The following is a 16,974-nucleotide window of genomic DNA, read 5'->3' as shown; positions in this document are numbered from 1 at the left end:
TGTTTGAACGTGGTGCAACTCAAAGATCTGACCATACGATCACTTTGCGATGTTTTTCACAGCTTGCTATAAGTGATCCAATCGGATTCCACGAGCACGCGATTACTGCATTGCTGAAAGAAAAAAAAAAAAATAGAAAAGCTTCATGACCATTGAAGAAAGAAATTATAATCAAACAGTCTTTCCCACCTAATAATATCCTCCATAAAACACTCAATAAAAATGACATCTATATATATAAAAGCGAAAATGTATGTATGTATGTATGCTTTTCCTTGATGTCCACAAAAGGCTTCTTTCAGAGAAGCGCTCGCTCGCTTCACAGCTTCTTAAAACTTTTTATATCATCTATAAATTGTAATATCTCATACTTAACCACCTGTCTATTTAATTTTATTGACTTTCAAACGTTAATTATTCCACATTTCCCGCATCGGCACGCGTTACATTCGGTTTTCGATATAAACAAACTCGACTCTAATCACAGGCTCAGAGCCAGTGGTCTCTAGAGAGCTAAGTAACGTTTTTAAAAACAAACAAACCGATTTATTGACCTCATTAAAAACTGTCCCGCACAAAATGCTAACTGCTGAATACCTATCGCCGTCACGTCAATCAAAAACGTGCACCTGTTTTTTTCACACTTTACTATTTTCCAACTGCGCGTCGTCGAGGCTTTTTTTTCACGGGCACCTGTTTTTTTTCACACACACCTACAAACACCCGGGTAACGCCGGGTACCCCTCGCTAGTCTATATATATATATATATATATATATATATATATAAAAACGAAAATGTGTGTATGTATGTATGTATGTGTGCTTGTGTGTCCGCTAAAAACTTTCGACAAACAGAACAAAAATTCACAAACTTGGTATCATATTGAAGCTCCATCCTTCGCCCGAAAAATATCGAAAAATTGGCCAAAAATGTTAGTTTTTTCAACCTGAAATCAACAATTTTCTACAGGGGTGGGGGGGGCAACAAAAACTGTCCTCTCATGACGAGATCGGTTCTACGCATGCGTCAGATGACGTCATGACCTGATTTAGTTTAAATAGTTGAAGAACTGACTAAATTTCATGTACGTCGTGTTAGCTCAGTTGGTTAGAGCGTTGGGTCATTATCTAAACGTTTTGGGTTCGAATCGTGGTGTGAGAGGTCTTCTTTTTTTTTTTTTTTTCGATTTTTTAAATGTAAATATTGAACCAATGTTATTTAAGCCATTTTTCACATAACGTTCGTTTTTCAGTTTTTTTTTTTTTACTTCGCTTATTCTTAGTTTTTTTTTTAACACCCCCACCCCCGACCGACCACACACACCCAAAAATCCCCAATACCCACCGCTTTTTTAAATTTTAATATCGAAACAGGCTTATTTGAGCCATTTTTCTCATTTTTTATTTTTTGGTTTTTAGTTTTAACGTTTGTTTTTCTGTTTTCTTTTTTCGATTTTTACATTTAACATCGTTTGTTTGCCTTACGTTAGTTTTTTTTGTGTTTTTTTTTTTCGATGTTTTGATTACCCCCCACCCCCGGGTACCCCTTGCTTAAGTTTTAACATTCGTTTTTTATGTTTTCTTTTTTTACTTCGCTTATTCTTAGGTTTTCATTAACAACCACACACACCTTCAAACACTCGGGCAACGCTGGGTACTGTCCTCTGATGACAAGTTCGCTTCTACACATGTGCAAATGATGTCAGAACATGATTTAGTTTAAATTTAAAAAAAAAAACGACAATTTCGTCGGCATCGTCTTAGCTCAGTTGCTTAGAGTGTGGCCTCATTATCTAAAGGTTTTGGGTTCAAATCGTAGTGTGAGATGTCTTTTCTTAAGATTTTTTAAATTTTAATATTGAAAGAGGGTTATTTAAGTTAGTGTCTTTTTTGTTTTTATTTTTCAGATTTTTTAAAGAAGGTTTAACGTTTGTTTTTCTGTTTTCTTTTTCGATCACATTCGCGTTTTCTTTTTTTGTTTTTCCGATTTTTACATTTAACATCGTTCGTTTGCCATACGTCAGTTTTTTTTGTTTTTTTCGATTTTTTTAAAGTTTTAACATTTATTTTATATAAAATATTTACTTCACTTATTCTTATGTTTTGATTACCCTGTGCCTGAGCACACGCAACTTTAAACACCCGGGCAACGCCGGGTACCCCCCCTCCCGCTAGTCTATATATATATAAAAGCGAAAATGTTTGTGTGTGTGTGTGTGTGTGTGTGTGCGCGCGCGCGCGCGTTTTCATGCATGTCCGCAAAAGGGTTTTTTCCAAGGCCTTCTTGTTCGGGCCGCTCCTTAAAACTATATCACGTCTAAATCATAATATCTACGAGTTACGAACGTGGGGTGGCGTGTGTATTTAATTTGCCCGACTTTGAAAAGTTAAATATTGAATATTTTCCGATCACCGCATGTGGATTCGACTTTTTCGTATAAAAAAGAAGCGAACAGACCCGCAGTAAATAAAATACTGCCCCGCACTGAAACTTGACCTCATTAAGTCGTCAAGTACAGGCACCTGCCAATTTTTAATACTTAAATAAATTCAAACATCTTTCCGTTAAACGTCGCACGTTTTTTTTCACACTTTATGATTTTCCAACTGCGCCTCAAGGTTTGATTCTTTCTACTTACCTACCAAAACTTTTTTTTTTTTTTTTTAAACAAAACCACACACACCTCGAAACACCCGGGAAATGCTGGGTACCCCCGCTAGTCTATATATTTTATATATATATATATATATCTATATCTATAAAAAAGGCAAAAAGCACGAGAGTTTTCGCATGCCCAAGAAAGGCTTTTGTTTTCGGGGTTTCTTCGGGTGGGGTGGGGGTGGGGGCTTATTATCGCTTAGAACTTCTTATATACCGTGTAGATCATAATACGTACGAATTGCGAACGCGCGTCGCAGCTAGATTTATTTACATCGAGTTTTACACAATTCTTGCTATTTTGGCCCCTCTTGTGTTGATTCGGCTTTTTCGTATAAAAGCGAAACTGGTGAAACTAAGGCGCGGTTCTCGACCTACGGACCGATAGTGTCCAAAATGCAATTACGTTTGGTCAATGTCAGTTTTCACCATCATATCAGACAATTGCTTTCATTTGGACACTCCTTTAATAAACGGGGGAAATGGTTTTCCCCAACACATTGGGGAAACAAAGCCAGACAAAGTTGGGTAAAAAAAACAAATTCCAAATAACTATCCCGCAGTAAAATTAAGTGCAGATTTGACCTCATTAAACACACACTTAAAAACTGTCTTGCAGAATAGTGTGATGTTTGACCTCAATTTAAACTCATTCACTTTTTAATCGCTAAATTTAATGTCTTACATTGCTTCTGTCACCGTAGTACAGGTGTGTCGTCAGCCTGTTGGCCTCAAGGCTTCGGGTTTGAGCCTACCTGCCACCAACCCTCTTTTTTTTTCTTTTACAAAAGATGTTTTTTTTCTATTTTTAAAAATTGCTGTTTTTTGTTTTATCTTTTTTTTAAAAAGTTTAACATCGTTTTTTTTATATTTAAACAGGATTAAGTTCTGCTTAAGTTTTTAAAAATTTGACCTCGGCAGTCTACCAAATTACTCAGTCAATTTTTGGTCTAAACATTTGAAATTTTACATAAAGTGTATTCAGACATAGGGCAAGCTTTTTAATCGGTTTTTGGCTGAAAATTTGGCTGCCAAGGTGTCAAAGTTCAAAAGATTTGAACTTTGCTGTCTCTAGCAAACTATTCAGCCAATTTGGGCTTAAACATTTGAAATCTTACATAAAGGGTATTCAGACATGCAGCAAGCTTTTTAATCAGTTTTGAGTGAAAATTAGGCTGCAAAGTTGAAAGACTTGACCTTTGCAGACTCTACCAAACTCCTCCGCCAATTTTTGGGTCTAAACACTTGAAATTTTAGATGTAGGTGATCTGGACATGAGTCAAACTGTTTAATATATATATATATATATATATATATATATATATATATATACACACACAAAGTTATGAACAGTAGTATACAAGGCCCGAGCAAAGCCAGGCTGAACTGCTAGTCAATCATAAATGTTCCTTCAATAATACAAACTATACACTTAAAATATCACTTTTTATATACAATAGGGAATTAACTAATCAAAACCTAACACCAATTGCTAAATGAGATGTTCTAAAGAAAACTAACACTTATCAATTCTTAAATTCATCGTTATCTATGCCTTGATGAAAAATTATATATTATTACATTTAAGGATAGAGATAGGCTCCTAAATAAAAAATGTGAAACATCAATAAATTATAGGCATTACAAACCACAGCTTAGCAATTTACACACTTCCACATAAATTCAACATTAACATCTAATGTTTTGGTTTTGCTATTCCTAATATTTTTTTAAATTTTTTATTTTCTTTGTTTTATTTATGGATTTGAATTTCAAATTATTTTTATAATAATAACTATTAGTAGTACCACCACCATCTTTTTAACTCCCTTTTTAAAGCACATCTACTAGATTGATATTCCTGTTTTTTTTTTTGTTTTTTTTATTTCATTTTCATCCCAAACAAGGCACATTGCCACTTTGGTGTAGGAGACTACTATCAGGGGCAACAACTACTGGAGTATTATATAAGGATTTGGGCAGCAAGATGTTGGTTCACGTTACACTTGAACTTCTGCATGTCAGTACAGTTGAGGAACCAGGGACCTAGAATGGAATTCCAGAGTCTAGCGGTTCTGGGGAAGAAACTACTGGAGTAGAAAGATCTTTTACATCTAGGAATCTCTGAATTTAGCTGCCTGCCGGGTTTGTTGAGGGTGTTTACGTCGTGGGGGCACAAGTGCTTGCAGTTCGTCAGAGCATTCACCATTATAATACTTGTAGGACAGGTAGAGGGATGCAACATTTCGTCGATGGGACAGAGGCTGAAGTTTAGATGACAGTTAAGGGCCTATCAGATTAGCGACTCTCTTTTGAACCTTGTCTAGGAGCGAGAGACTAGTAGCAGATGCACCAGCCCAAATGTGACAACAATACTCCATACATGGGCGAATGGTGGTCTTATAGAGGTACAGGATACTTCCAGGTGTTAGTAGTTTTCTAGCACGGTTGAGAGAGCCTACCTTCTTCACAGCGGCTCTGGCAATGCCTTCAATGTAATTGTTCCAACTCATGTTTCCTGTGAGCGTTAGGCTAAGGAGTTTGAAAGATGTACACTCAGATAAAGAGTCGTTGGCCATTGCTATAGGTGGTAGAGAAGGTTTCTTGTAATTATCGAAGGAAACTAGTTTAGTCTTGGCGGCACTGAACGTGACCATTCATTTTTGTCCCCATTCTACTACAGATTGGAGGTCATCCTCTAGTGTTTCTGCCATTTCTTTAGATATGTGTTCATTTGTTTTCCTGTCGTGCCTGCTATAGAGTGTGGTGTCCTCAGCATATATACCCATCTCAGAGGCAATTTTGTCGGGGAGGTCATTTATGAATATCAGGAACAATAGAGGTCCAAGGATAGACCCTTGAGGCACTCCCGCATTTATATCATATTGTTTAGATGTACGACCATCGAGGACAACCTGGATTTTTCTCTTAACTAAGAAGGATTTAATTATGTTAAGTATTCTATCAGTGATACCGTATGATCTAATTTTTCTGAGAAGACCCTCATGCCATACTCTGTCAAAAGCCTTAGATATATATAGAGCAACAGCTCTGCCGTCCACCGCTTTGTCCAGTGAATGGTATATACGTTCAGAGATTACAGTTAGGATGTCTGCTGTGGAACGGGCTTGTCTAAATCCATCTTGTTACTCAGTAAGAAGTTTAGCATCTGTAAGGTGATGGACTAGAGCATGGTTAATTAAGGTCTCAAATATTTTGGCAAAAAGTGCGAAGCTAATGGGCCGATAATTTAATGGGTCAGTTCTTTCGCCAAAATTCTTGAATACTGGTACTACAGAAGCAGTTTTCCAACAGCCCGGTAAATTAAGGCATTTGTTGTAGAGTTTGAAGAGAGCTGGAGCTACTTCGGCAGAGCACATTTTTAATAGCACAGCCGGGATGAGATCGGGCCCACATGCTTTTGAAGTGTCAAGGTTTTTTATGATAGCATGCACCTGAGCAGGGGAGATTTTCAGATCGTCTAGCGTGGCGTCTGTCCGCATAGGAAAGTCAGGTAGGGGGTGGTTGAAAGGGTCCAGTGTGGAGTTTGAGGCAAACTGACTGGCAAGCATGTTAGCCTTCTCGGTTGCTGAGCAATCAACCTCGTGATTGTTGATTGCCCATTATTTACTACACTGTTGTAGATTTTCCAGAAGTCACGAGTTCCTAATTGTTGTGCTTCAATGGATTTTTTTAGTGGTTTCAGTAAATTCTTTCTTAGCCGTCGCTATTTCTTTCTTAACGTTACTTCTAGCTTCTATATACTTCTGTCTGTTTGAATTGGACTTATGTCGGTTAAATCTGCGGTATGCATGCTGCCTTTGAGCAATGGCAGTTGCACAAATAGAAGTAAACCATTGGGGAAAGTGGGGCTTGCTATAAAATTTCCGCATGGAAACATGTGCTTCAATTGAGTTTTGAACCATTCAGTGATCTCATTTGCGCACTGTTCAGCAGGAAGAGAAAAAATATTTCCCCATGGGGCATCTCTGATAAGATCTCTGATGGCTTCCCAGTCAGCCTTTTTATAATATCTCGTTGTTTTGAGCACTGGCGCTTCAGTTTTGGCTCTAGAGTTTAGGGCGATTTCAACCATTATCACTGCATGATCAGCGTTCCCAAGTGGGCTGTCGGCATTCGTTATACAATCATCGGGAACTGTGGTCAAAAACAGATCTAGAAGTGGTTTGTGTTGTTCTTGTTGGTCAGGGAAACGGGTTTCCATATTCCCTTGGCACTTTACTATTTCACTTAATTTCCTTCACTTTTTTAATATTCCATTCTATTCTGCTGCTCCATAAATCCTTATTATTTCAAATGTTCAATCAATATAACATTATATATATATTATTATTTAGATATTTTGCCTTATTATTATCTCTACATATTTCTACTAATGTTTAATCAATATAACATTAGATATATATTATTCCTTAATTGGAATTCATTTTTTGAGATGAGCATTATATATATTAATTTATTTTTATTTCGGACTATTATTCTCATCTTTATTAATTGTCTACAGATGTCAGTGATGGCCGAGAATGCAGTTAGGAGATTCGAAGTTCCTATCCATCGCGGTTACCACCTGACGAAGGCCAGAGGAATTAGTTGGCCGAAACGTTGTGAATAAACAAACCAATAAAAGATGAAAAACAACAACTAATAAAGATGAGAATAGTAGTCCGAAATAAAAATAAATTAATATAACATTAGATATTTTGCCTCATTATTATCTCTACATATTTCTACTAATGTATTTCTTTGATATATATTTTTCTACGTGTATATTATTTTAACGCAATACAATTTTAATGTTGTAAAATTTTTATTAGTTTTACTTTAGTAATATATATGCGTATGCATGTATACATACATACATATATGTATGTATGTAAGTGTATATATATATATATATGTGTGTGTATAGGTATGTATTTATATATATATTTTTATAGATATATATCCACTTTATGACTACTCGCTGTCCATATGTTATTAAATTTATTTTATTAAATCTATTAATTTAACTCAATAACCTGATTTTTATCATTTCTTTACTCTAAGTGATATTATATATATATATTAGTGATGGGGCAGTTTCAATATTTCTACCAATTCCGATACCAGATTCTGATTCTTTACAAATCTTTAAATGTTTCACTATGGATTTGTTATTTTTTCCCAGTTACCGTAAAAACAAATGTTAAATGTGCAGATATTTTCATAGATTCATCAGTGTGGTTAGAACCACAAAGATTCAAAACTAATCATGTTAGTGATACTTACTCGTGACCTTTAAGAACCTTTTCTAGGGTGTATTTCTTTGTGTCCCATATACATAATGATCCGTCTTGTGAGCCGGCAGCAGCATAACACATGTCAGGGCTACAAAAATAGCAAAAAACAAATCAGCGATTGCTTGGATGCAAACTGGGAAGAATTTGATTATCGTAAACGGAACAAACATGATGTGGAGAAGGGATTACAAATGAATTCACAATTGATACACGGCAGTTTAAGTTTGTGGTGCCCCCCTCCTCCCCAAGCTTGGTCATTTGCATATGTGTCATCATGCCGCTGGTGATACAAATGGTAAAATGCCTTTCAGGATATGAAAAGTTCAAGATATGAAAACCAAGATAGAAACAAATTAATTTTGTATCTAGAAATTCCACTATATATACACACACACACATATATACATATATATATATATATATATATATATATATATAAAATGAATGAATGACAAAATCTATATTCCAAAGTTCATGATGTTGACCATCTTACAATTTATTCCTTTAATTCAGTTAACACTTACAATCCTTGACAATATCTGTTTTCTAGCACAAAATCATTCACTTAATTATTATATCAATCAGTGAATCTATTTTGCCCTCAACTCAGAAGAAATAGCAACAATCAATTCATCAAAAGTAAATAAAGTGCGTTTCGACATGATTAAAATCCGAAAATTGGAAGAAAAGCTGTAAATACCTTATAATATGTTTACATTGCGCCATTTTGAAACACACTTTATTTCCTTTTGACGGATTGATTGTTGCTATTTCTTCTGATGAGTTAAGGGCAAAATAGATTCACTGATTGATATAATTATTAAGTGATTGATTTTGTGCTACGAAATAGATACTTTCAATAATTGTAAATGTCAACTGAATTTAAGGAATAAATTGTAAGATGGTCAACATCATGAATTTTGGAATATAGTTTTTTATCATTTATTCACTATATTGCTCTGTAATTACATTGAGCTTAAATAAGGAAATAATGTATATTTCCACGCCAATATATATATATATATATATATATATATATATATATATATATATAGCACTGAATGGCATAACTCCGTAACTGTCATAAACAAAAAAACGGAGAAAAACGCTGTTAAAGTTTAGTTTGGTGGGTATACATTTGTCTGGTGTGTGCATTAATTGATTTCTACCCATGTTCCAATCTGAATTCGACCATACGTGTACGTGTTAGATGTGGCTATGGGGAATAAAATGATATACTAACTTGATATTTTGCTGCAATAACACTTGCCGAGTGATGACATTCAGCGCCGCATATATGCAATATACATTCACACATTACAAGGAATACACATGGTTACAACATGCAATATAATATGAGTGCAGATACAAATACAATACAAATATTTGACTTTTGTTAAAACTAATTTTTTTTTTTTTTTTACCTGAATGTAGCTCGACTCCAGTCACAGCCGACCTTGAACTCGTCAGCACTTTAGAAAATAAGAAAACAATGGAAAAATAATTAAAAGCTTCAAGTAAAAAAAACAGAAAGAATAAAAATAATTTGGTACATTAAGCATTGATTTTTAAATATCAAAAACACATTTTAATTTTTACTGAAATATTTTTCTTTAGCAACATATTTTTAAACATGTTTTTAAACACAGATAATATAGAAGCAAAAGGAATTCTTTTTTTTTGCCCCCCCCCCGGACAAAAGGAGGGTGGGGACCTATAAATTCCCCCTTGTCTATTCGTCCGTTACTTTGTCTGCACTTTTCTCAATAACTACGATTAAACATGAGTAAAAAGTAACAGAACGGATTTTAGTGGTGCCTTTCGGGTTAAAATGGCTAACTGTAGTGGAGTCGGGAAAGATGAAAGTAGGAAAACACAACGACTGGTGAGAATACGAAGGACATTTATATCCAGAACAGGGTTAGTGATACAGGAAGATTAGTAAGTCCGTGGGGAGTCGTCTTTGTACGACATCCGGATAGCTCTCATTGAGCGGTCTTTACTTGCTGATTATATGGCTAATGGATAAGTCCATCTTAGTGATTATAATGGTGTGTATGTCCCCACAACACTAAAATTGACACTTTTGTGCTTATTAAAAAAAAAATTGATGCCTTGGATTTTTATAAAACTTTCTGAAAAGTTGTAACTAACTGACTTTTATATAATTTTGTTTGTCTATACTTTGCAATAATTCTTGGGTGTGCCCCAGGGGCTGTTTCAAGGCTAATAAAAACATTCCATTTTTTGGGACTATTTTACCGTATTTGTCCAAAATTTTCGGTGCACGTTTTCTTAGCAGCTTTGCTTGGTGTGGAACTCAAATTTAAATATGTTAAGGCCATTGGGACTTTTGGGGCTAAATGGGGGAGGGGGGATGGACTTTGTCATTCCTTTTTTTGCATGGTGCAGAACTCAAATTTACATATGTTAAGGCCTAAAACTGCACCGTTTGTTCATTTTCACCAGGATCTGACGTCCCCTGGGGACTTTTGGGGCTGAATAGGGTGGGCGTGGGCAAATGCTGAACTTAGTCATTTTTTTTTTGCCTTGTTCACTGTGCACTCACGGAGGACCATGCATGCTTCACTGACTTCTTTTTAATTTATACATAGGTTTACGGAGTGTACAAATACACGATATTAATTAGATGGTAGATTAAAGCACATAAGCAACTCTGAAGAACAGAGCTATTAAAGCTGACCTTGTGATATGGGACAAGGAGGAGAAAGAAGCAACCTTAGTAGAAGTTGTTAGAAATTTCAGAATGCAAGGGCGATAACTGCTAGATTGTTCCAATCACGCGATTATTTTGACCAATGAAATTGCATTGTTTCAGTTGCTGCGGAGGATTCAGGAATTGGCGGGAATATTGTGTTTCTTCAAACAGATTTCCATTCCATGTCAAGCAAAGCAGATGCGTGGTGTCTCGCTCCGTGCCAAATGAACGATAAGGCAGGGTTCTATTCTATTTGTTATCTCCGCTCACTTAAATGCGGATACAAGCCTGAGGCAAAAATGTTTATGGACTAATTACATTCATCATCATTGCCCGCAGGAGGGCATCCTTTATTATGGAACATCGATCGCAATGTGCGTTGTTCTTATTTGACCAGTCTGGAAGGATTTCAAAGAACCCTCAACCACTTCTACGAGCGGCCGAATTCAACCAGCATCTTCACAGAAGAAAACTGCCTACACCTTTCGAGGCATAAACTACCCGCCATTTGGCCGAAGCTAAAGAGGTGCACTCTTTTGCAAATATGGACTCATTTTACCTTTCTTGTAAATAAAATATTCTTGGAATTTAAGGTGAGCCTTTGTTGCTTTTCTGAGTGTCTCTTTCATTCTGCCAAAGGAAAAAACGAGTAAGAGAAATTCTTACAAAGTTAGTGTTCTCAATGATGCTGGGTTAAACAGAACTGAAAGGGAAAAGATAACAAAATACCATGGTCACATGGCACAACATGAAAAGAAATTGGAATCTTAGGAAGATTTCTATCATTCCAGTAATTATAGGACGAACCGGACTCATGAAAAATAATTTAAAAAACTAGCTGGCAAATATACCCGGTGAACCAAGTGCCAGAGAGATTCAAACAATTGCACTTAAAGGGATGGTCAGAATCTTAAAAAGATCTCTTGGTTGGAATATCTGAGTCAACGAGTGAATGTTTGGCATCTAGTAGGATGCTCCATCCCCAGCTTGAACTGATCAGAAAAAAGAAATCTTTATCACTAAATGCTTATAGCAACATTAATAAATATTAGGTTTAGTTTTGTTTGTTTTTTGTTTTTTTTTACAGCATATTAGCCCTTTTTTGGGTCATTTAATGCCAAATCCAGTGATTTTGGAAAAGAGTTTTTATGCATCAAGTCGTTTTTAATCTTCAAATATTTATTCATGATGTTTAGTTTGGTTGTTTTGTAGAGAACAATTGTTTTTGTTTTTTTACTTTGCAAAACATGATTGAGTCTTACAAAGAAAAAAGAAGAAAAACAAAAAAACCATAACATCAATGTCTGGTGTATTTTAGGCTAACAAGCCAGAACCTTAAGACAGCTTGATCTGATAGCAACAGTAACAATTTTTTTTTTTTTTTAAATTTCATTTTCATCCCAAACAAAGCACAGTGCCACTTTGATGTAGTGGGGGACATAAGTTGCAGGGATACTATACTAATTTATATATATATATATATATATATATATATATATATATATATATATATATATATATCTTTAAATATCAAGCAAAGATTAAATATGGTGAGAGATGGCAAGAGAAATACATATCGATAGCTAAGTGAGAGATGGGATTTTGTACTTGTGTAGCAGTCACAAATAAAGACTTATTTTCTCACTCAGAGAACTGTCCCTGTTAGGCAATTTGGTTACACAATGACCAATCAGTTTGTCAGGTGCATTTATTTCATCAATCTCAAGAGGGACCACTTCAGCCCTTTTAGGAATCATGGACAAACACCAAAGAGATTTCTTATATAAACAAAGAAAAACATCCCCTTTCTCTCTTCTGTCCTGTTCATTGGACACCCAAGCACAGACTATATTTACCTAAAGAAAACAACTCACAGATAAACCCAAAGGACTTTTCATTGTTTCTTTCCTCACTCACACAGTCGGTATAACTAATTGAATAAACCCTTTCATTGTTTTTATAAAAGTTTTTTTTTGTACAACAATTTTCATGACTTACAAATATTATAGATATTAATCTTAACTCTCTGCTAAGAACAGCATCGTATTGTTCTATAGATAACCCCATAGTAAATATGCAAGTTAAAAATAATATAACTAGTAAATTTTAGAAAGTACTTACTTGTAATGTTAAAATATTAGAGTTCATCAAAATTTGTGGAAAACAATACAGTAGTTTTTTTTTTATTTAAGAAATTCAATTTGCAATTGTTAACATTACATTTAGTGAAATTACCCATCTATATATATAAAAGCGAAAATGTATGTATGTATGTATGTACACTTTTCCTCGATGTCCACAAAGGCTTCTTTCGGAGAAGCGCTTGCTCGGTTCACAACTTCTTAAAACTTTTTATATCATCTATAAATTGTAATATCTCAGAGTTACCCACGGAGCTCGCCTGTCTATTTAATTTTATTGACTTTCAAACGTTAATTATTCCACATTTCCCGCATCGGCACGCGTTACATTCGGTTTTCGGTATAAAAAAAAGCGAAACTCGACTCTAATCACAGGCCGAAAGCCAGTTGTCTCAAGAGAGCTAAGTAACGTTTGTTCAATGTCGACTTTGTCATATCAGACTGTAGCTTTCATTTCGCTCCTAATAAACAGGGAGGAGGTTTTTAAAAACAAACCGATCTATTCACCTCATTCAAAACTGTCCCACACAAAATGCTTACTGCTGAATACCTATTGCCGTCACGTCAATCAAAAACGCGCACCTGTTTTTTTTTTTAACACTTTACTATTTTCCAATTGCGTGTCGTGAAGGCTTCGGTTTTTTTTCACGGGCACCTGTTTTTTTTTTCTCACATACCCCGAAAAACACCCGGGCAATGCCGGGTACCCCTCGCTAGTCTATAATATAAATCTCACCTTTTTGTTTAAATGTATGTAGGTATGTATGTATCTTTGTATGTATGTCTGCCTAAAACTTTTGACAGAGGTGCCGGACTTTCACGAGATTGGTATCATTTTGAAGCTCGATCCTTCAGACGACAAATATCGAAAAATTGGCCCAAAACATTAATTCCTTCACCCTCAACTGGGCACTTTTCTACAGGGAGGGTCGTTTTTTTTACTGACATTTTTTGCAAGTCATTCAACTCTCGCATTCACGACGTCGCTTAAAAGGCGTTATTTCGACTGCCTGTGATGTCACAACCATGGTAGACACATTGGTAAGAGTTTGTTTTTTCACCTCTTTTTCCTCTGGCGCGTTATGGGTTCGAGCCAGCTTACTACTCCTATTTATTCTTTTTTTGCGCTTGCAATTTTCTTTCTTTTTCTTTTTTTTGCTCAACCAACACCCTTACACACACCTCCACTTTCTTTTCTGCCTTTGCGTCACGGGTTCAAGCCTGCCTGCCTACTACAACTTTTTTTTTTTTTTTTTTGCTACAACTCCAAACACCCAAGCTGGTTTTGTTATATTTCAAAGAGGATAAAAGGAAAATGTTTTTACTATCACAGGTAATTATTTCCTAAAATTTTCCGGTTATTTGCATTTTAAAGTCACATATTTACTACTAGTAGTTATCTAGCAAAGTACCTTTTTTGTTTTTACCACTAATACTAAGCTGAAATTCACTATTCACTTATGCATTAGAGTGTAATCATTCTTTTGACTTTAAAAAAAATAGACCCATTAAATTCATTTTAAATAAATCTCAGTAAAAATTTCTGGAATCAGCATTCATTTTTTTTATTTTTTTACATAGCAGTCACCACTTATCAAGGCCCAGAGGCCACTCAAGGATAAGGATTAAAGAGTGAACAGTAATCAATGGAACAATATAGTAATTGTTAGTACTGTAAATTTGGAAAACTGGATTACTTAAGGGGAATAGCTCATCAGGAACTTGTTTACGTTGGACTTGAAGATGACCACTTGTAATCAGCTGGAAAGCAGGCAAACGAAGACAGTTCCACAGGCGTGCTAAGAAAGAAACTTTGTTCATGGAATCTACGATTAGGTTTAAGCATAGATAAAGAGCGAGGGAAATTATTGATAGTGTTTTCAGCTAGACGAGTGTTTCTTGCGAATGTTTGGCGAGGGGGACCATAGATTGGAGCTCAGATGAGCACTTGCCATGAAAATAACGATAAAGCAAAGACAGGTTCGCAATGTCTCTTCTGTGGGAAAGAGGTTGCAGGGAAGAGAAAAGGGCATCCCCTACTAGGCTATGAAGTCTATTTTGAGCTCTGTCAAGGCAGGATAGGGTCTTTCTAGCAGCTCCTGCCCAGATGTGGCAATAATACTCCATCCTTGGACGTACCTGGCTCTTATATAGGTAGAGAATTGCATCAATAGTGAGATATCTACTGGATCGATAGAAGGATCCCACCTTTTTTCCAGCAACCATGGCAACGGATTTTACACAAACGACTAAACAACATAATGGCTTCTGCAATTTATCGCCTTTAATCAGCAAGCTAAAACAAAACTTAAATTTAGATCCAAACTAGCTATTTTACACATTACCAACAAAATTTGTAAATAATATTGATATTAATAATAAAAAGTTACTTGTTTCATGTCATAAACGCATCATATATTTTGAATATCTAATGTTTCATTAAAAAGAAAGAACAAAAGGCACTCTTTCCACATCAGAGACATGCACCACATTTCCAAACATTGACTTCTATGTTTCTTAAAATCAGTCATCTTGAGAAAGTCTTGAAATAAGATGAAATGTTGATGAATATATAAAACAATTCTTTTCTTTTTTTTTCCCTTTTTATAACATTATTATTATATACATATATAATTATCACATACTCATTTATAAATAAGTGTGTGTGTGTATATATATATGAATAATTATTTTTTTATACTTACAGAAACTAGTGTTTCATGCTTTCACAATTATCAGTGCAGGAAGTGACGATTGCTGCTGGTCGAAGGATTCGAACACAGCCACTGTCAACCGCCACGAGAATCAAGTGAAATTTAACATTTATAAAGCCAAATACAAGTATAACATTAAGATCTATAGTGATCAAGTGACCAGAAATCACAATTTCGCACAAGGCCAGATGACTGCCTTTTATTTCCCAAACTTCTTAAAGGAGCAATATACACACACACATTAGTAAAAATAGCAACCAGATCCTGTCACCATTTCTTATTGGGGAAGTGGTATTTTCTGCTGGAGAGCCAGTAATGTACCTTGTTTTTAAATCTCCAAAAAAAGCTACATGGTAAACAGCTGATTCCTATTTTCTATCTAACAATTTAAGCTAAGGTTTCTTTCTTTTTTTTTTTTTTTAATTGTTATATAGTTGAATTTCCTTCTGTAATTGTGGATTTTTCATTCATACCTTAAGTATGGCCAGCTGCTTACAAATTTGATAACAGAAAATTTCTACACTCGTTTCCGATAAGAAAAAAGTTAAATATCAAGTTAAATAAAAAATAACCTTTTTGATAATATATAATCTGTGGCCAAATCTCATCAACAAACAAGATATTTAAGAAAGAGATAATCATTCAAACGTTGCATACCTTAAAGTAGCTTGAACATTATACGTTCTGAGATCCAGAATTTGCAAGGCATCATCTCGTGTACAACATAGGACATAATTAGAATCTGAAAGAATTAAAATATAAAAAAAAAACTTTCAATTCAAATTTATTGAAATTTTTGTTCCGTTAATTCTTTATTTTATTTGTTGGAATTTTTCAAGAATAGTTTTAGCCTACAAGTTCTTATTATTAGGTGGTATAGTCTATAATCTGCAAATGACATCTAGGCTCATGTGAAGATATCTTAAGATGAGCCTCAGAAGGAATTGCTAACCAAGTACTCCGATGGACTCCTGATGGAAAAAGAAGGAAAGGAAGACCAAAAACGAACTGGAAGAAGACAATCAAGAGAGATTTGATTGCAATGGGAAGAAGCTGGCTTCAGATCGAAAATGATGGTATACTTTGACTGTTTCATGTGTCGCAAGATGCGAGAGTTTCAAAGTTTAAAATCAGCCAATCATATTCTTGTATAATAAGTAGTATCATAAATAATCTACAAACCATGTCTAGGCAGACTCTGACATATGCCAAGATTAGCCTCAGAGAGAATTGATCAAGTGCATCAGCAGAATCCTAAGGGTGGGGGGGGGGGAGTAAAAAAGAAGCGGAAACCCAAAGCCTGAACTAGAAGGAAACAAGTGAGAGATTTGAAATTAACAGATAAAAGTTAGAAATTTAACGTTGTCCACGAACTAACCCATGTTGTGTGTAGTTTCAGTCACAAAAGAGACCAAGACAAAGAACAGGAAATAACTCCAA

The 16,974-nt window shown here is 35.1% G+C and overlaps 1 protein-coding gene across 5 annotated transcripts in view; it reads right to left on the bottom strand.

Annotated features, from left to right (window-relative positions):
• LOC145243645 (autophagy-related protein 16-1-like) overlaps positions 1 to 16,974 on the bottom strand; it is a 171,202-nt gene that overhangs the window by 1,040 nt on the left and 153,188 nt on the right. For all 5 annotated transcript variants that reach the window (XM_080106686.1, XM_080106683.1, XM_080106684.1 and 2 more), the window contains 4 exons: positions 16,192 to 16,276; positions 9,385 to 9,432; positions 7,950 to 8,048; positions 1 to 113 (listed from right to left, as the gene is read on the bottom strand). The exon at positions 1 to 113 is cut by the window's left edge. In XM_080106686.1, the coding sequence (XP_079962812.1) occupies positions 20 to 113; positions 7,950 to 8,048; positions 9,385 to 9,432; positions 16,192 to 16,276 (326 nt within the window). In that variant the 3' untranslated portion in view covers positions 1 to 19. The remainder of the gene's footprint in view (positions 114 to 7,949; positions 8,049 to 9,384; positions 9,433 to 16,191; positions 16,277 to 16,974) is intronic.

The sequence above is a fragment of the Euprymna scolopes genome, chromosome 22 (genome assembly GCF_053919585.1).
Source record: "Euprymna scolopes isolate OS-2025 chromosome 22, ASM5391958v1, whole genome shotgun sequence".
NCBI lineage: Eukaryota > Metazoa > Mollusca > Cephalopoda > Sepiida > Sepiolidae > Euprymna > Euprymna scolopes.
This window is presented reverse-complemented; position numbering and strand designations above follow the sequence as displayed.